Raw genomic sequence first — 20,758 nt, 5'->3', positions numbered from 1 at the left:
ATATATTATTTAATCAATAGCCAAAAAAAAAAACTGTATAATATTGCGAATATTGAACGCCATACAATATTGTACAGTATCTGTGTGCTACTAAGAACATTCATAATTTGGCACATTTTGTGCTCAGCTTTGCAATATAGTAAAAAATGTCTAGTATACATTTTAAGGCCATTTGAAACATTGAATTCAAAATCTAATACTGATCTATAATTTTGATTTCAAAACAACATACTAAATTTTATTTATGTAGCTTCATGCATTTTTGAGATAGTATCTTCATGCTCAGGAATAGACAGACAGTCAATATTTTGCTCGATTTAATTGAAAATTTCAAATATACACGAATTTGAGTTCTCGAACACTTACTAAGTGATCTCATCGTCATTCCATTACTCCATTCACCTGTTATGTCCGAAGGCTGAGTTCAAGCACTCAGGTCGACACTTTCCTCAAATCGGCAAATCGCGTTAAAAGAAAAACTGTAGAAAGCTTTGTCAATAATAACTATGGACACTATTATGCTCTTATGACATATTCTTCTATTTTATATTTACTTTTATTAATCATTTTTTAATTTTTTAAATTATTATTTACTCTTTTATTCCATTGTTTGGCATTCCAAAATATTTTTATTGTAAATGTGACAATTACCAATCCTTTTGGTGGTTTCAATTTTTATTTGGCGCTTTCCTACTAGATGAGTTGTTTTACGGAAGCCCACCTTTTCTCTCTGACGTCGACTTGGGACAGAGCCCGAAACTTGCATACACATATCGATAAAATTAAATGCCAAATTTCATCCATGTAACTCGTTACAATCATGTTCACGTGTATAATCTGGGACACATAGACAAACTTTACATTAACGTATTTCGTTCAAAATTTGATATAGTTGTATAATATCGAAACAAAGATCACATACCGAATTTCATTTGTTTCATCGGTTCTCAGTTACCATAATTGACAGATAAGCCGATAGACCGAGTGACGTAATTCCAGAATTCAAGGAAACAAGATAGAAATTCTATAAGTTAGGTATTAAACCAAAATCTCGTGGTCAAATTTCTTATTGGCTATAATACTTATTCTGTTTATATTTTGTAAACAAGATTGTGAAAAAAAGAATATCCATGGAAGCTACTTATCGGGAGATTTAAAATATTTACAGAATATTTAAAATTGGAATAAATAAAATAAAAGCGACTCACCATATACACCCACGAGGCATCGCTTATTTTACTCCTTCGTTTCTCGGACTTTCTTGAGGAGCCAAAGAGAGACATGATGATTCACGGCAGATGAATCGACGAAAATGACAGTTTCATTAAATCGGAAATCTGCCAAAATAAGGAAGAGCGCACGCATTTCCGACTTTTGGTTACATCTTCTCCGAGTGACGCACCTTTTCCTGTGTTTCATTTCTGGAATGAAAATCCACCTTTGAGCACAGAAACAATCCGTTCCGACTCAGGAAGTGACGATTACCTTCGTTATAGATTAAAAATGTTTGATTAACGATTACCTGAGGTGTTTATTTACCTGATGGCTGAGGTGCTTTAATTCTCTTTGAGATGGTGACCAGTTCATTTCCCGTAATTTGCAATCTATGCTTGGAATTACTAAGTAATATCAATAAGCGTAAAACACACACTAATAAAACAAACGGGAGGGGTTTCCTCTAAACTTTATCGCATACTCTCAAATAAAGATTTTATCCCAAAGAATGCCTTTCATGCCACTGGTGTACAATAGTTACAATAGAATTATTAATCTTTGGCATGAATTTGGCATTTCTACTGGATCTATCGTGCCATCTTTGGCTTAATTCTTGGCATGTGGTTAAAGACATCCAAAAATCGAATTTGGGCTTTTGACGTGTTTTTTTTTTTTTCTAACCGATTGAACCAAAAATTTGACGTAAAACTCCATTTGTAGTCACAAAAATTTGACGTAAAACTCCATTTGTAGTCACAAAAATTTGACGTAAAACTCCATTTGTAGTCACAAAAATTTGACGTAAAACTCCATTTGTAGTCACAAAATTTTGTCGTAAAACTCCATTTGTAGTCACAAAATTTTGACGTAAAACTCCATTTGTAGTCACAAAAATTTGACGTAAAACTCCATTTGTAGTCACAAAATTTTGACGTAAAACTCCATTTGTAGTCACAAAATACCATACCAAAATTGATATATTTAAGTCACTGCGTTTTTGAGTTATCGCGATTTCATATTTCTGAAAGTAATGACAGACAGAAAGTCACCTCGTTGTTGTATTTGTCTCAAATTTTGATAAATATCTACACTATAGATATTAAATTTGTCTAACGTCTATGAATTTTACAAATAACCTAACGAATTTTAACTACATAGCTCTTTTCGTTGTGTAGTTATCATGTTAAATTTTATTCGAACGGCTGGGTAGACTTCTGAATGGATTTGCTTAAAATTTGTAGAAATCTACAAATTTGGTGTAAAGACCGTATACCAAATTCCACCCGTATGGGTTAAAGTTTTTTTAGTTATCTTTGTCACAGACAGACATTTTTCAAAAATGTGTTTTACGAACTGAGGAAGGTCTGAAGCGTGGAGATTCGTCAACGTCTGGGTCGAATTTTTTGCCGATTACATTACTTACTTTATGCTATGTATATGAGGAAGAAAAAAATGCAATGAATGATAATATGAAACTAAAGTATTGCAAATTTATTATTTTTGACATAATTCTATTCATGTTGAGGAATTTGTTTCAGTGCTGGATCAGTTTGAAAATCCAGGTCTCAAAGGATTGAAGTAGTATAGCTGCCACACAGACTTGTGGTGAATAGAATATAAGCCAGTTAACAACTCTTCTACCCGAACGATCGTTTTGGTATAATGGTTTTAGTTACTGGACTGCTAGCCACACGGTCCCAGGTTCTATCCTTCGTGCATATCATACCCCTAAAGACTGTTTGTGGTCATAGTCAGGGTCAAGCTTCTGGCCATCGAGGAAACTCTTCATGGATCTAATATAAATGAATCAAAACCAACTTAAGTCTGTTTTCTGATAAGTTCTAGAATTTGTATAAACGGCATGCAAGCAAACATTCATATATTTATCAGTAGAGGGTTTTGTTTTTGAAATTTCAAACCTTTATTCAGTTTAGTCAAAATCTTCTGTTAATTTTGCAGTTGCCACTTGCTTTCTCTGTTGGATCTGCGTATTCACTTCTCTAGTAGCAGATGCAACTTTAGTATTTTGCTATGTCAGTTCAACAGCTCACAGAACGATATTCGCAATCGATTTCCAGATCTAATTACTTACAAAAATTTCCTTCTATTATATGAATGAATAAATGGGGTTTTTTTTTTTTTCCCTTCTGAATTTTGCATTTTTTCGTAATATTACCCCTCTATTTTCACTTTCACAAATGCAAATCCTACAGAGAGGAAATAATGCTATTTTCGGAAATTTAGATAACGATTTGAACAGATTTTAGATGAAACTTGACGTTTTTTAGCCTTCCTTAAATTAGAAAAAAAAGAAAGAAAAAAAGATTAACATTGACTTGTTTATGAATACATTAACAAAATAATAATAATAAATAAATAAATAGTTAGATGATTGAATTTAGAATGCTATCTCGAAATCGAAATTATAGGGCATCGTCAAATTTAGAATGAAATCTATAGAGAATCTTTTTGATCGTCAGAGAGCATGCCTATAACTCAAAAATGCATCGTGCTAATGGCATAAAATTTGGCGTCTGGTTCAATGCAAATTCTATATCTTTTGGAATTCTTCTTACTCTTAAATAATACATCTGATAAAATAGTCATTTATTTCCATGGGAAAAAATATATTAGTAATAGCACCTAAAATATGTTTTTAAACGCTTTTGTGTCAGATCTATGTGTTTTTAATATGATAGTAAATAAGTAAATGGCTCATGCCTTGAAAACTGCATAATCAGTGATTTTGATGCCAGATATAGGGGAAAGTAGTTATTCTAACGACAATTACGATAGAATTAATATAACATAAATTTTACCAAAATAAATTATGATTGATATATTTCTATTAATAAGCAACACAGGTTTCTTAAAAAATAAGTTTTATTATTTTTACACATGTACAATGTTTTCCAACAATAAAAGAAAACACACATTTTTTTTACAGTGAAAATTTATACATCCTAAGTACCAATTCCCGAAAGGACTTATGTTTTTCTAAGCATGCAATATCACACTCTATTATTTTTTCAAACCAAAACTTAAGTACAATGCAGGAATAATTAGATAAATTATGATACCAAAAATATGAACATTTGTAGTATAACAGTGGCAACACTATAAGTAACATCAATAATTCACGTCTACAGATTACCCTTGCAGAAATCACAGCACAATTCATTTATGACTAGATAAACTTTAAAAGATAAAACAGTTGCTTAGAACATTTACAGGATATGTAAATAAAATCATTTTCACCGGGGAAGCATTGTAAAGCATAAACATGTAATATTTTTAAATAAATAATAAAAAATAATAAGACTAGAAAAAATGCTAAGTAACAAATATTCTTCAGTAAAAGTTTACAAAATAAATAATAAATGATGTAAAAATTCAAATAAAATAAAAAAACAAACAAACTTGAATCTATCACAGATTCTTGACTAAAGCAGTGAGAAAATTTGCAAGTTAATTACTGCAGTAATTAACTTGCATGTCCATTCTAATTGTGGTCTTAATTTTTAAACTGTAAAAGATATGCACATATTTCCAATTTGAAAATTTTGCTCTAAACGGCGAAAATAATTATATTTTATGAGGTTCGAGTCAATAAATGAACTTTTTTATAAATTACGAAATCTTAATTTTTATACAGTACAATATCCTTGTCTTTTAGCAAGATTTTCTTGGCATATTAACATTTTGAATAAAAAAAATTAAACACATCTGCTATTAAAGATGATTGAGCTTTGAATTTCATAATTTTAAAACAATAATCGTCCATCTTAAGCAAATGGTGAATGTAGATTGGTGGATCTTTCTCAAGGCAACCACTGAAATAGTCTAAAATTATCTAAATAGTGATGCATCATAACTCAGTCAGTTTTAATAACAATTTTTAGTTGCAATTTTTTTCATCAGCATAGTCACTGTTATAAATAAATATATAAATTATATTTATTTATGACATTTAGATGTTTTTTTACAGTACAAAATATCTTCATTTGATGAGAAATTGGGTTACCATTAGAATGGACAGACACACTGTGTATAATAAGACTAAAAACTCAAAAATGGAACAAAAAAATCAAATGGCAAATATCATAATAAAATATTGATATTAATGATTAGAAACACTGCAAATAATTTTCATGAGCTACACATGACTCAGAGACATAAAAACGTACAGCAAAAAATAAATATTCATGAATTTATTTCAAAATAATTTAAAGCTTATAATTAAGTAATAAAAACGTTACTTGTCTCGTTTTGAAAAAAAAAATCATAATATATACTTAACATTATATAGAATTAATCTTAAAGGATCTATCAATAACAATAACATTATACATCAACAAAAACAATTACAACAATGAGCAATTTCAGCTAGAACTAATCATGAAACAGCTTTATAACATCATAAATGCTTACTAATCAATCCTTATTAGGATATGCATAAACATAGGATATTATCCTTGTGCATATGTTTATATCACATATGTCAAGTAAAACAGATGAATACAAGGATAATCTAACCAAAACTCAATGACTGGCAAAATATGAATTATTAAAGTAGTTAAAATATTTAATACATATTTTTAATGATTGCAATATTTAATATAATTTACAGAGATCAATTTATGCAGCTAATTCAAAATTAGCAATTTGTTTTAGAGTTCTTCATATACTAACTACAAAAGGCACATTTTCATATCTATGAAATATATAAACTATAAAACTATACATTTTTTTTTCTTGAGCTTAGTTAACTTATACCTTGAATCCTTTCAAAAACCTTTTCATTATTTTGGTATAGAATTAAAACTAGAGAAAAGTAATATTTCAGAATATAATTTTCAAGCAACATCCTCAACAAGTATGCAAAGAAGCATAGAACAACATACTATTTCATTTGGTCTATTGCAAAAAATGCAAATGTTAATAATGATGATTTTCTTTCAAAAATCTCCAAAAGAGATAAACTTATTGCTTTTATGTAAAATTATTAATTAATTTATTGAGAAAAAAATTTCATTAACCCTTCAATGACAGTTCAAGCGATCAGCTGCTTATCATTTATTGACGAGGAAACCTATTTTGTTGTAAAAAGGTTAATGAAAAATGAACTATTAATAAAACATTTCATCAACTAAACTAAAAAAACAAAAATTATTTATTACAACAAGATAAAAATTAATAATACATTTTATTAACAACATTTATTTCTGCTAAATTTAACATAATGTCTGGAGAGATTTCACGACATTAAAAAAAAATCATACGAAATAAATGAATCCATTTAACACAATAGCAGGTTTAACTTTCAGTTAGAAAAAGGATTGTTAATATAATTCTTATTTCAATGGTTGTCACCAAAACGTTAAATGAAATCTACATTTTATATATTTCCAATTTAATAAAGATTTATAGCACATAATACTTAATACTCATTATTTAATAGAAACTTTATTTTACAATAAGAACAAAACTTCCACAGCCTTCACAAAAGTTTAAAAAATTCATTCAAATTCAATATATTAATGAATTATATATTTTATATATAAATACATTTTTTACAGATATGTATGTACAAGAAAATAGGCACTAGTTTGTCCCCCAGTGGCTGATTATTGGCTTTTTTAAAGGTACCTATTTACAAAATGCTAGAAAACACACAGACAGTTGCAGTTCATCAAACACTGAAAATATTTCGGGATTAGAAAAAAGTTTTTTCAAATATGAATAAAGGAGAACTTTTGAGGAATTCAATAAATTTGAGGGGAACACAGATATTATATTTTTTCCTTTGATTATAAGATATAACATTTTTTCCTTTGATTATAAGATGATATTCGATTTTTTTAGAATTTTATAGAACAATCATGATTCCAAATTTTCACAACAACAAATTTACTGTCATTATTTACATTTACTACTATGCTTTAAATTTCCTCGGTCAAGTTATATTTAACATTCGTCAACAGACAATCTTTAAAGGAAGTTTACATAAATTATAAATAAATGATAGATTAATTTAATTCACAAGTAAAATATGTAACTTTTCTTCTATTTATAGAGAAGAATTTACAGTATTATGCATCTAAATAATAATAAATGCTTTTTAACTTGAAAGTTGACATCAATTTTCAATTTTAGCTTAGTAAAACAGATCATAATTTTATATAAAAATTAAAGCACAATTAGGAGACAAAGAACTTTGTTATAATAGCAAAGATCATCTAATATTAAGAGAGTATAAAAAGTTTGCTACATGAAATTTTTCGAATTAAAAAAATATAAAAAAACTTTTGCAATTATACTGATATACATTTTAAGTTAAACAATTTGTTTACTATAAAGGTACCCGTTTAAAAAAGTAAATCAGCACAGGAGTAAGGATGCTTTAAAAATCTGGCACTTAGTGTATTTTAGAATCATTGACTTCCAGCAAAATATTTATATTTATCCCGTATATCAAATATTTAGAATACTTTTATGGAAATGAAATCACACAGGGTTGTCTATGATACAAAAACAAAAATAACATTTTCATTTGATATAAATATAATAAATAATTTTTATTTTCCCCTGAATATTAATTATTATAATTTCGTCGTCAACTTTAAAGGAATATTAAAATATAATCCCATCTATCCACTGAAAAATTTAAATGAAATAAAAGTTTTTAGAGTAAATATAAAACAAAAGAAAAATTTACTTTTTATACATAATCAAAATTTAAATCTGATACATCAATATGAACATTAAATCAGACATTAGAAATTTAAATTCGATCTTTTTTAATTAAAGAGAATCTCGAAAACAATTTTTGAAAAATTATTAAGGTGCTTACATTCTGAAGAAAAGGAAAATGTCACATTTTCCCCTAGTGACCATAAAGTTTTAAAATTAAAGATTTTTTTAATATTAAAATCAGATAATAAAGTTGCTCACTAAAAATGATTTAAGTAATCTCAAGTATAAAAATCACTTGAAGGAAATAGGAGAAAAGAAGCAGAAACCCAGAGATTTTAGCCCTTTTTTTACGTCCAGATGTATTTTAAAGTTTGCCCTTTATAATTACAATAAATTAGACAAGAATTATCCTAATTTTCTTTTTTGAATTGCCTTCTGCTTTAATAAAAGACTAGTTCTTTTGAAAGTTTCAAAAATTAAAAGACCCTTATCTGAATTACCAAAATAGGAAGGAAAAAAAAACTTTATATTCAATAAATTTTAAAATTTCCAATGATGAGATATAGATAAATATCAATTTTAAATTAAATTGTGCTCAAAGCAAATTTGGGAATCCATTTAACTCTATGAACAACAAATATGAACAGAATTTCTCAGAAGTAAATTCACTTTTTTATTACTTCACTCTAATTGGAAGGTGAACAATAGATTTACCAACATGTCAATGTATAAAAACTCTGTGTACCAATTTCCAAAGCCAATGTATTAAAAATATCACAGAAAAATGGGTAAAAAAAAAAGGAATGAAATATAACAATAGAAAAAAAAATCTAATGAAGTCGAATAAAATTGTTTATGAAAATATTTATTATTAAACTTTATATTAAATTGCACTAAATATTAAAATTTATTATTACTAATAAAAAATTATTCACCGTAACTATTATTAAAAACAAAAATTATTTGGAATCTCTATAATCATCCCAAGTATCCTCTGGTTTATTTAATAAATAAAAAAAGAATTTTTTGATAACAGGAAATATATAAAGCAAGGCATCGAACATAAAATAATTGTAGACATTTCTTTATCCGCATCTCTATCAAATGAGATCTCTGTTAATCAAATTAGTACCAGAAAATTGAATTGTTTTTTTCATTTAAAAAATAAATAAATAAAGTAATCGAGTTTTTTTCGGAGATGTATGTCCAAGTTGATAATAGAGGCTATTTTCAAGATGCGAAAAAAAAAAAAAATTATTACTGAAAAGTTATTTTTATTGAAAAAAAAGTTGTTTGAAGATAAACATAATTCCATTCTTGAACATAGCAAATTCTATATATTTTTGTAGAAATTTGGCTTAGCAAATACGTTAGAAGAGGTTCGTGTTTGTTAACCTCCCTTAAAGATTATTGCAAAAAAGCAAAAGAAACAGCAGAAATCGTTAATATTCGCGAATTTTCTCATTAAATTTAATTAATATATCAAAAAATGATAGCAAGAAGTTCGATGGCTAATAAAAGAGTTTGTTATAATGTTAATAAATGGAAGTATTTGCAAGTCATGTTTATAATATAATTTAAAAAAAAAATTGCAGTCTTTAAGAAACGAATTTTTGCTTCAAAATTCAGTCTCTGTTAACCTATAAACTGAGATGGTTATACCCCCATATCAGGTCGAATAATCGACGTTTCACCACAATTATATCAGTGGCACAGACAGCGCAAATGGTGCCTGGGGCTTAATTTAATTATTCACCCAAGTTGATAGTATCACATGAAATGCTGCCAAGGGCATATAATTATTTTTTCGCTCTTTAATTATATTTGACTTGAAAAAGTGCCAAAAATGGATAAACGTTTCCTCTCAATGGCACACTCTAAGACTTGGGCTTAGAACATTTATACCTACCCACTCCTTCCTTGCATTCACAAACGCAATCCCCGTAGCAACATTACTGATCCACACTGACACATTGGTAAATCCTATGCCAAAACCTATATAACCATATCATTAAATACTCCAAAAGGCATTGTATGCTGACAACCCTAAAAAACTCGTGTGCACAGTGAAAAATTTAGTTTCTATTATGGGCAACACTCCCCTCATCCGACTTGGGTCGGATTGGCGGTAAAACTGTTGGTAGCACCCTACACTCACTGAGCCCTGGCTCACTGGGGGACAAAGGTCGTCAGATCGGCCACTCCATGGAACCAACATTAGTCCGCAATTTCCTCTTGCCTCGCTTGTACAAGTCCCCACCGTTGGGCAAGGCCTCTAGTTTGGTTGGCTTGCGGAAAGTCAAAGGCGATTCTTGGCTAGAGGGCTGGATAAGCAGCGTTGTGCCACCATTTATGGATCCATTCAAGTTGCTGCTGCCATTCAGAAGCGAAGAATTCAGTGAATTTAAGGCGTTATTCTCTTTTACAAGGTTGGGGATGCTGCCGTTGGAGGCTGATGTTAGTGCATCTTTGTTGGCTGTTGGAAAAGAAATGGAGATGATGGCTTTAGAAATTTAATAAGAATTTTTTTACAACATTTCATTATTTGCAAATTTAGGTGCTATTAAGTGTTATAAGAAAAAAGGAAGAAGTCAGAAAAATAAGCATAAATAATTATTTTTTCATATACTTTAAACAAATGAGGATGAAAGTTATGAAATGCTCAAATTTAGTAGAAATATAAGAAAAATATAAATAAAAAAAATATGCCCAATTTCTAATGTTTTTGCATTAAAAAGATTTCAAATAATAACAAAATAAAAAATAGTTTATTAGAAAAAATTTATTAGTTTTGCAGAATCAATATATAATAAGATAAAAAAATATTTTTACATTTTCTTCAAAACACGATTACAATGATAGATATTTTTCTAAAAAGAAATTTTGCTGTTACAAATTATAGGGAATATTTTTTATAATAATCAAACCGCAGATACAAAATTAGAAATTTATAATACCAATAAAAAGAAGTATTCCCATTTAACATAAAGTTAAAAGCTATTTTTAATTCAAATTCAAATACAGTTGATCATTGTGCATTTCAAATACATTTCCACTTACGAATTGAATATAATATGAAAAATCAAATAACATTAGGACTCAAAAAAAGTACTTCAAACATTAATTCCTTAAAAATATTCTACATTAGTATGAGAAACTGTAAAATAATATTGTGCCCTGAAGATGTGCAATAAATGGAGGAAAGAATGCAAGCCATCTAAAATCAAGCTTATGTGTCTGTGAATTATTATTCTATTTCTAATTCATAAATAATAATAATAATTTATTTATTACATATAAGAATTTGAAAAACAGTGATCCATAAGAAAAAAATGTAGTAAAGGGTCCAGTTTTTGTGTATATCAAAGTAATATAGCTTATACTTTTTAGAATAGAAAAATTGCACAACGTGGTGCTATTTTGATATTGATGGTTTTATGAAAAAATAAAATAAATGCAGCATTTTCTTAAGTAATAAAATTTCTTCATTGGAAAATAATAGTTTGTTTTTATTCTTTATCTTTTAATTAGAATGTATTTCTCATTAGTCTGTAATTTAGAAAATCTTTCAGTTAGGTTATGTCCTTCTGTTATGCATATGTTATAATTTGCTTGGATTGGTGGTTTGGGTCTGAGCTGCTAATTGAGGTAGCAGCAATATGCACATATGATTTTATAAGCTCATGAAATATAAATCTTTGTTATACATATACAATAAATAAATGAGGTCCTGAATGAATTCTGCATTTGTATAATGCCCTAAAATACAAAATATTTACAATAAGAGGAAAACATTAGGAACTGCATATCTCTGAGTTCATGTAAAAGATGCATTAGATGCATCATTAGAGTAAATGCATGTAAAAGATGCATCTACTCTAATGATGTGTTTTAAACAATTAAATTCAAGGGAAAATATTTTGAAAATTCTAATACAAATATAACACCAAGAATTAGTTTGAAGTGCTTTTAATTAGTTTTCATGGAATTAATTCACAATTAAATATACAAAGTACTATACGCACCAAATTCCCCAAAAATAACAACAAGCAAATAAAGGAATGGCATGTCACAAGCAAAATTTGCAATAAAAAACTCCCTTAGAAATTATAGACACCCTAGAAACAGTCATAACATTTCATAATATCATTCTGGTACAGTTAATTTTGTATATATATTTACATTATTTTCAGAATGATTTAGAGGTAACAGTTTGAATACCAAATTCGAAGAATGTTGTTTGATATCAATTTCTTTCTATGACATTTTTGGATTAAATTTCAGACATTGTAACTTTGTTTCATTTTTACTTTCTTGTATAAGAAGCATACAAAAAGAAAGTATTTATCAAAAAATTCGAGCTTGAGGTACCAAAGAATTTCTATGTTTCAAATCCAAATTAAAAAAAAAAAAAACTCACACACACACATTTTTGAAAATTATCTGTCAGTCTCTGATTATTTATATTGAATGAAGAGTGACAGATTTAGATATTTTAGAGCCATAGGCAGTATACATTATAATGCTCCTTTTTAAATAAATTAGTCAGTTTGGTTTTGCATTTTAACTCTATTAACATGTTAATAATTTATGCTTGGTTAAGTTTATTTTAGAAGCTTTGTAAAACTAAATGTTTGTTTTAATTTATTTATCATGATGAATGATTGAACAGCTGACACATTTGTACACAATATTATCTAAGCAGATGCTTACTCTTTATATATCTAGTAATAATAAAGATAACAAAATTAAATAAATAAGAACCTAATCAATTATACTTAGCAAAATATGCACATTAACCCAATATTATATTATTCACAGAACTTATATTAAAAAAGTATTTATATAATACCTCAGCTAATAATATTCTTTTAAAAGGCCTAAAGCAGTCACTAAATTTAAAATTTGTCACCGTAAATGAATTTCTTGTTTAGAAGCTATAAGGAACAGACATAATAATTTATTAGAACAATATGTATAAAGGAAATATTTGAGCTGGCACATGCTTTTGTAAACTTATGCACCACACTAGAGAAGAATGTCTCACTCCTAACAGAGCATACATCATGTTTTTATACAAAGTAAATCATTTGTGGAATCGGGTCTTATACAAATTACTTCTGGTCCTGAAGTTGTCAGAAGATCCCCCCTATTGAAAACTCATTTTATTTTAACAAAATCTTTAGAACTGATTTTTTTTTCGAACACTGATTACATAACTAAGTTTATTTCATTCATAGAAATAAAAGAAACAAAATATATTGTGCCATTTTTAAAGATAAAATAGAAAAAAAAAGCAAAAAGATATGAAAAAGAAAAGCAAAGAAAAAGAAAAGAAATCAAAGGCAAAACTAAAGAAAAGAAAGAAAAAAGCCATGTTGCTTTTAGGTCCCCAAACACATGACTTACAACCCACTCGGTATGCTGTCTCCTTGAACTTACTGAGCAGCTGCTCTTGGCGCCTGGGTTTGAAGTAAGTTCCAGCAATGTCCTCTTCCTCACCTCTCTCCAGTTTCTGCAAAAAGAAAAATTATATAGTTCAGATATATATAAAATAAATTTGAGGGAAAAAGTTCAAACTGCTTGCAGAAGAAACAATAATTCACTGCATAGTAAAGATAAGGATAACCACAAGATAATGTAGATTCATTTTATATGTAAATCATAATATTTTTCCACTTATTTTATTAATTACTGCCTTTGATGAGCAGCTGTTTCACCAAAAACATTGGCTACATTAATTTTTGTTAAATCATTTAAATTTACCTTCATTATTATGATCCCATCAAAACACTGGAAATTAAAACCACGTAATTTTAATTGTCTAGAGTATCTGTTCATTAAATATATGAAGATTTCTAATGGTGGGCTGTTCCATGGCAACATAGTATTATTAAAAAATGTAAACATTTCGTTCATGTATCTTCTAAATTTCACAACACTGGAACTCCACTTATTTTATAATTATTACACAAAAACCTTCTTCTTTAGCTATAAACAATGAAAGAAAATCAAGTGATTAACTATTTGATGAAATAATGAAGTTTTAAATTTAAAGACCACAATGTAAATTAAATCAAAGACCACAATTTGCCTAATTTCCAATGTTATTGGAAATTAGGCAAAATATATAAACATTATCTTAAAGAATTGTAAAAAATCCCAGAAAATTTGTCTATTAAATTGATATTATTAAAAAAATAATTGTTTGAATTTTCAAACAATGTGAAAACCATTTTAGAGCAATAATAAATTTGGAAATTATTGTAGAAATACTTCAAGTCAGCTTAATTTTATTTAATAAAAAATATTAAAATCTTTACAAGGTGCACATTCAAATGGTTTGATCTGTAGAGTGCTAGCACATAACAGAGATATGCAATAATCTTTATTATTAGCAGATTTTGAGTTTTTAAAAGTAATTCTGATAATCTTATTTTTAACCAGCAAACAAAATCATCATCTTCTCATGTTGATAACTTTCACCTTATATATACTTTTCAAAAACTTCATTCAACTGACATTAGAAAGTAACACATATTAATATCACAGAATAGAATCATCCTGTAGTCATAAACTGACTAATTTCTTCTTAATCATTAATGACAATAAGTAAAAATTAGTCACCAATAAGTTTAATATCTTAAATGAATCACTGGATAAAAGAATCAATATAAAATTTACTTAATGCGAGAATAATGGTGGCAAATAATTAAAATGAATCAAAATTAGATTTATTTTTAAGAAAAAAATCTTTTACAAAGAAAAATGATTTTATATTTTGTAAATTGTCTAAATGTTGTAATGATCAAAATTTCAACTCTACTAATAATGATGAAGAATGTGGGTGTGTTAGGGCTCTGCATGTCAGACCATTTGATCAGTATCTATTAAGTTTGATACTTTCATATCTTGGATGATGAGAAAATACATATAAAAGAGATTTTTTTTTGAAATTTTAATTAATAAGAAATTAAGTATATTTTTGGAGTTCTTCCATGATAATCAGCAAAGATTTTACAGCACAAAAATAAATTTTCCATCATTTCGAAATTTTTTAAACTACCAAATTAATAATCATGCATCCCCCCCCCAAGTTTTGGCAATTACTTAATTTTTTGTGCCCAATTTTCAATAATAGATTATATTGTTGCCCTGATATGTAAGCTTTTCTCATTGGTTCATCAAATAATAGCTTTACTCCCCCCCCCCATTATTGAAAAATGTAAAAGGATTCTATTTAAATCTGCATAGTATGTTTAGAAGATATATTAAAAAGTTAAACAACATTATTTCAAAATTTAAAAAATGGATGAGCAACACATTTTTGTTTTTAATAGCACTATAATGTCATGGGACTGATATACATTAGAAAGGACCATGTAAAATAATGGGGGGGGACATATGTAATACAATTCAAGTAAAAGAGTTTTAATGTTTGACAATTTAACAAAATCATGGATATGATGTTATATCTACATAATTTAATTGAAATTTTAAAAAAAAAATATCCTCAGCGAGCCAGCTGGTCACCAAATATTACTTACCAAAAATTTAATTATAATACGATTATAAATAAATATATATTGAAAAAATAAAATTGATTCATACCCTAAAGAATTTATCTTCTGATGAATCATCGAAATATTCCTTAACACTGGATGCAGAGCGATTATGCTTTATTCTGTGATCTGGTGATACAGCAGGTCTTCCGCCAATCTGAACACCTAAAAAAAAAAAAAAAAAAAAAAAAAAAATTAAGATTGAAGTTGCTTTTATGTTCTTTTCAAATTTAATATTGATTAAATGAAGCCAACATTATAGTAATCACATACATCAAGAAAATCAAATTTAATTGTTGGTGTTGGATAAATAAGAAAATTCGACAATGGCGAGAAAAGAAAAATAGATTTATTTCGAAAATGGGGGGGGGGGGGTGAAAGAAAAAGAACTGTTCTGAAGTTAAATGTCACTTCTGAGCTTTTCTTGTATTTTGTTTTGTAATAATTTGTAACAAAGCACTGCATTCCAGGTTCTTATTAATACAAATATTACAAAATTTATTTCAAAAACAATTCAGTTGAGCTAAATTCTTCAAATTTTATTTCTTTTTGAAAGTTATATTGTCTTTATCAATAACTTTAATATTGTCAGAAAGCTCCTTCTGAAGACTAAAAATAATAATTATATTAAAAAAAAACTTTCTAGATATGTAGCAAAAGTAAAGAACAATTCCCCTCCTTATTCATTTTATTTATCAAATCCAAATTTGCCACAAAATAAAAAATGATATTAAAACAACTACATCAAGAAGACATTATCAGCGAATTTCGTATAAAAATATATAAGAAATTAAAACAAAAATTGCATATTGCAATCTCTACTATAGAAATTCACATAAGAAATTGTACTTAATAAATCTATTAAACAATTATTTATGTTATTTGATTCATTAAGAATTATTTCCATTATTAAACATTTCCTCTGTAAAAATAGCTTAATTATTTACCAGTTTCATGGATCTCTTAAGTCCTTCTAAATCAATCTGTGAAATATATCAAAATCCAATAAATTATTATTTATCATATGAAATATGTTTCAAGGCTTTGCAAATCAGCTCTATATTAGGCCATACTTTTGTTCAGACCAGCTTGCCTTCTAAGTGATTATTTCTTTCAAACCTTAAATGAGGCAATGAAATTTATATTCAATCCTACCAATGATTAATTAAATATGCTTACTTGATAAAATTTTCAATTTTTTTAGATGTTAATTTATTGAACTGCCTACAAATTTCTATCGGACATTTTCTTTTGTATGTGTCTAAATCAGTCAGCTTGACATGAAAGAAATGAAATTATTAAATAGTAATAAATTCCATACCTGGTGTAGGTAATTTTGTTTTCTGTACAACTAATTCTGGAATGCGCCATTTCTGATAGTCCTCATCCCAATAGCTTTCACTCTTGATTTTCTCTATATTTGAATAGTTACAGTCTCTTCTAATGCAAGGCTGGATTTTGTCAATGATTTGAGTGTAAAGCTTTATTTGCTGATCCTGCTTGCGAATAGTTTCTAAATAATCAGTTCTTTCAGTTTCAAATTCTCTCTGGAGATCACGCACTTCTTGATCTAATGCTTGTATCTGGAATCATAAAATTAAAATCTCATGCTTCAATGGGTTATAAACTAAATTTTATAATACATTTTTTAAACGGATGTAATATTGACAAAGTCTGAAAATCAATCTCTAGGTTTTATAATATAAATAAGAATTTTATAAAAGGGGTTTGAAGAGGAGATTTGGATTTGAATGACTTATTTGCACATAAATATACACCCACCCACCTTCCGAATAAAAACTGGTTAAAAAATAGTACATATTTAATTGTAACCATAATTTATAAGAACATTATGAAGGACATTTCATGGTAACAGTGTAATCAACATTATAATTTTCATAAACATTTGAAATTTTTAAAAATCAGAATACCTTAACAGCTTTTTAGCAGATTTTATACATCAAAATTTTTACACTTTATTCTTTTTTTTCTCTCTCATTCTAACAAGGAACAAAAAGGACAGTATTAAAAATTATGATAGATAAAACATTTTTTTAAAAAATGGAGTATTTAAAAAAAATTATAGCATGACCAAACATAACACCCCCTCCCCTCCAAGAGAACAGTTAAATTATGAGTAAATTTTAAAATGCTTCAGAAATTTATCTATAACATTTTATGCGCAACAATGAAATCAAGAATTAATGTTATAAATTATTCACTGGTATAATTAAATATTAGTTATTAATTAAAATATGAATTTACTAAGTGCTTTACAGAAAATAAATAAATAGGATTTGTAAGGAATCCGATGTTTTATATTACTTTTACATTTATAATTAAACAAAAAAGGCAATATAATATAAACTTATTTTTAAATAAAAACAAAATTTGGTTTTAAATAAACAAATAAAAAGACACTATACCATCATTTAATATTAGGATAAAAGAAATGAAAAACAAAGAATTGTAAATTAAAAAACTGCAAAATTATATCAAACATTGAGAATTGCAATAAAATTATGATAGTTTCAGTATAATCATAACAATTTTATTTTAAGATGAAATGAGACATATTTGGCAATGCTACTCTTGATTTAAATAACGAAAGCTGCCAAAAGATATCATGTTAAATTTGGAAAAAATTATAAAACTTAATAACAGACCTATAAAAAATTTCCTGTAGAAATATGAAATAGGTTTTTGAAGTAGTTTTGAGAGCAAATATCATATAATGTAACTCACTTTCTTTTTGGCTTTTTTCAGTAGTTGAGTTTTAGCTCTTAATTCTTCATGAATATCATCATACACTTTCAACATAGCTCTATCATCATCATCAACTTTAGAAAGTGCTTCTATCAATAAAAATAAAGAGTATGCTATTAAAGAATCCAATTAAAATCAAAGCAATAAAATTATGACACTCATAGTTAAAATAATTCAAATGATGCTTAAATTATATTTTGCTTAAAAATAGATGAATTTTTTATTTATCTATCTATTTTATTTTTTGATGGAACATGCTTATTGAAAAAAATTCTTTTAAAATTGACATGCATAGATGTAACATTGGAGTGAAAGAAGAAACTAAACTGAAATTCATGTTTTAAAGACTCACAAACTATCACAAAGTACCTTTAGATTACAAATTCTCTTTAAAAAAATCATTAAATGGTGTAAATTTATAGAGTTAATAAACCTTTTGTATTTTGATCATTAGCAAATAAATAAAAACTATGAGCTTCACATGAGATATTACATAAAGTGTCATTATAAATTTTAACTTTGCAAAGTGCATAAATAGCAATATAAAAATATATACTTTCAAATACTACAAGAATAATGCATAATAGCTCAATAAATTCTAAAAACCTAATTAAAAGATCATGAAAAGACACTTCCAACATGTTCCAAAATGTAACCTTTCCTATCCATCAATAATCCATATTTTACCTCTGACAATATTTAAATTATATTCTTTCTTCAATCATTTACAAATAAATAAACAATAAAAATTAAACGATCCATTTCAATAAGAAATTCTTAAAGGCTAAAATCTCTCTAAAAAATGTTACCAAAAATTTAAAAAAAAAAAAAAAGGTAGAAAAGACAAAAAGGTTAAAAAAAAAGATTGAGTTGTCCACAAATTCATATCACTAGTAATCACTAAATAATTAAGTTTTAATATCTATGAAGTATATATTAAAGTGTCAAAAATTTAATATTGCAAAAATATTAAATTTTTGTTGTTGAATCATTTTTTAATAATCACATAATTAGTGTTCAACATTTCTTTATCAATAATTACAAGCTGTACAAAATATAATTATTCTTATTAATAATAAAAAATTGTGATGCACAACTTTCCAGACTATATTTACAAATAATTTTGTAACAATTTTTTCAATATTAAAAATTAATGGATTTACACATAATTAATAAGTATGGATTCATTTAAACTATATCAAAACAATAATATAATATACGAGTGTGTAAAGGATAAACAAAAATTAAAAATATAGAATTAAAAAAATGGATATAATTTCAATATTTATGATCGTCAAACGAACCTGCAATAGATTTGACCCTTTTCTCAGCAACCTTTTTCCGTTTTGCTCTTTTTTCTTTCAACTCTCTGTCATGTGCTTTCTCTCCACCTACCATTTGTTCCTCTAATTCTTGCAACCTAAAATAATAATACTTTAATAATAAAATATAAGTTTAAAAAATTATTGCAAGACTAAATACCAATTTACATATTAGAATAGCCCTTTACAATGTCCACTAAGCAATAAATTTAGAAAGGAGGAGGAACATATTTCATGCTTTTCTTGTTTAGTTTCCAAATCATATAAAAATATTTTAACATCAATAATTCTGAAATACATATTAAAATAATTTTCTGACTATGCAATGGTTCTTTTTAACAACATACTTTTACTGATTTTGGAAGTTTTATTATTTAAAAATGTTATAGATATGAAAATAACAACCAGATAAAAAGAATTTCAACAAGAATGTTAATATAATTTCCAAACTCTATTTAAATTAGGATAAATTAATTCAAAAGAAAGTAAAATATTACTTAAAATAAAAGACGAAAAAGAAATCAAATTTCATAAATATAAAGTTGGAGATAAAGTAAGTGGAAATACAATATGTAAAATTTATCTCTCCCTCTTACTCTAAATATATGAAAATATAATACTTCAATATAAAGAAATAAAACTAAATTGTTAAAAGAAGACCATAAAAAATGTACAATATGAATATGCCATTAAATGTCATAAAGCTTAACTTATTAAAAGATTTTTATAGCAATATTGATAACTGATATGTTTTCATATCTTACCTTTCTAAAACTTGAGCCTGTATTTGAGCCGTAACTTGAGGAGATCTAAGAAAAATAAATATTACTACAATGAACATACAAAATATTTCAACCATTTTTTATATTTGATCAGAATAAATAATGCGAATCATACCCTGCAGGGATTGGTGTCTTGCTTATTCCATTTGGCACAGATAATGTTTGTGGTATAGTTCCATTCTTGGGTGAACTTGGTACTTCAATAGTTTCTACATCATCCTAAAATTTAAAATAAGTCATGCCAAAGAAATAATAAAAATAATCATTTAACTATTAATATAATAAAACTCCAGATTAGTTCATTATTTCATATTATATGTTCATCAGCTTTAGATACATTCATCATTTGTTTATTTCTCTAAGTTAAAGGGATAGATATTTCAGAAAGAAATCAATCATCTGTATTGACAAAGAT

The 20,758-nt window shown here is 26.8% G+C and overlaps 2 protein-coding genes across 4 annotated transcripts in view; both read right to left on the bottom strand.

The window, feature by feature from the left end:
* The window catches only part of LOC129976133 (excitatory amino acid transporter 1-like), a 113,498-nt gene extending 112,140 nt beyond the window's left edge, over positions 1–1,358 (bottom strand). Inside the window, exon 1 of the mRNA XM_056089540.1 lies at positions 1,209–1,358. Within this exon, the coding sequence (XP_055945515.1) occupies positions 1,209–1,283 (75 nt within the window). The 5' untranslated portion in view covers positions 1,284–1,358. The remainder of the gene's footprint in view (positions 1–1,208) is intronic.
* Positions 1,359–4,121: 2,763 nt separating this feature from the next.
* The window catches only part of LOC129976064 (kinesin-like protein KIF17), a 32,450-nt gene continuing 15,813 nt past the window's right edge, over positions 4,122–20,758 (bottom strand). Inside the window, exons 9-16 of one of the 3 annotated variants that reach the window (XM_056089426.1) lie at positions 20,459–20,562; positions 20,326–20,370; positions 19,544–19,659; positions 18,219–18,328; positions 16,795–17,056; positions 15,523–15,638; positions 13,321–13,426; positions 4,122–10,387 (exon numbers count right to left, since the gene is read on the bottom strand). In XM_056089426.1, the coding sequence (XP_055945401.1) occupies positions 10,101–10,387; positions 13,321–13,426; positions 15,523–15,638; positions 16,795–17,056; positions 18,219–18,328; positions 19,544–19,659; positions 20,326–20,370; positions 20,459–20,562 (1,146 nt within the window). In that variant the 3' untranslated portion in view covers positions 4,122–10,100. The remainder of the gene's footprint in view (positions 10,388–13,320; positions 13,427–15,522; positions 15,639–16,794; positions 17,057–18,218; positions 18,329–19,543; positions 19,660–20,325; positions 20,371–20,458; positions 20,563–20,758) is intronic. The other 2 variants (XM_056089427.1, XM_056089428.1) reach the window with 2 other exon arrangements.

The sequence above is a fragment of the Argiope bruennichi genome, chromosome 7 (genome assembly GCF_947563725.1).
Source record: "Argiope bruennichi chromosome 7, qqArgBrue1.1, whole genome shotgun sequence".
In the NCBI taxonomy this organism is placed as follows: domain Eukaryota; kingdom Metazoa; phylum Arthropoda; class Arachnida; order Araneae; family Araneidae; genus Argiope; species Argiope bruennichi.
The sequence above is the reverse complement of the archived record's forward strand: the minus strand, read 5'-3'. Positions and strand labels throughout refer to the sequence as shown.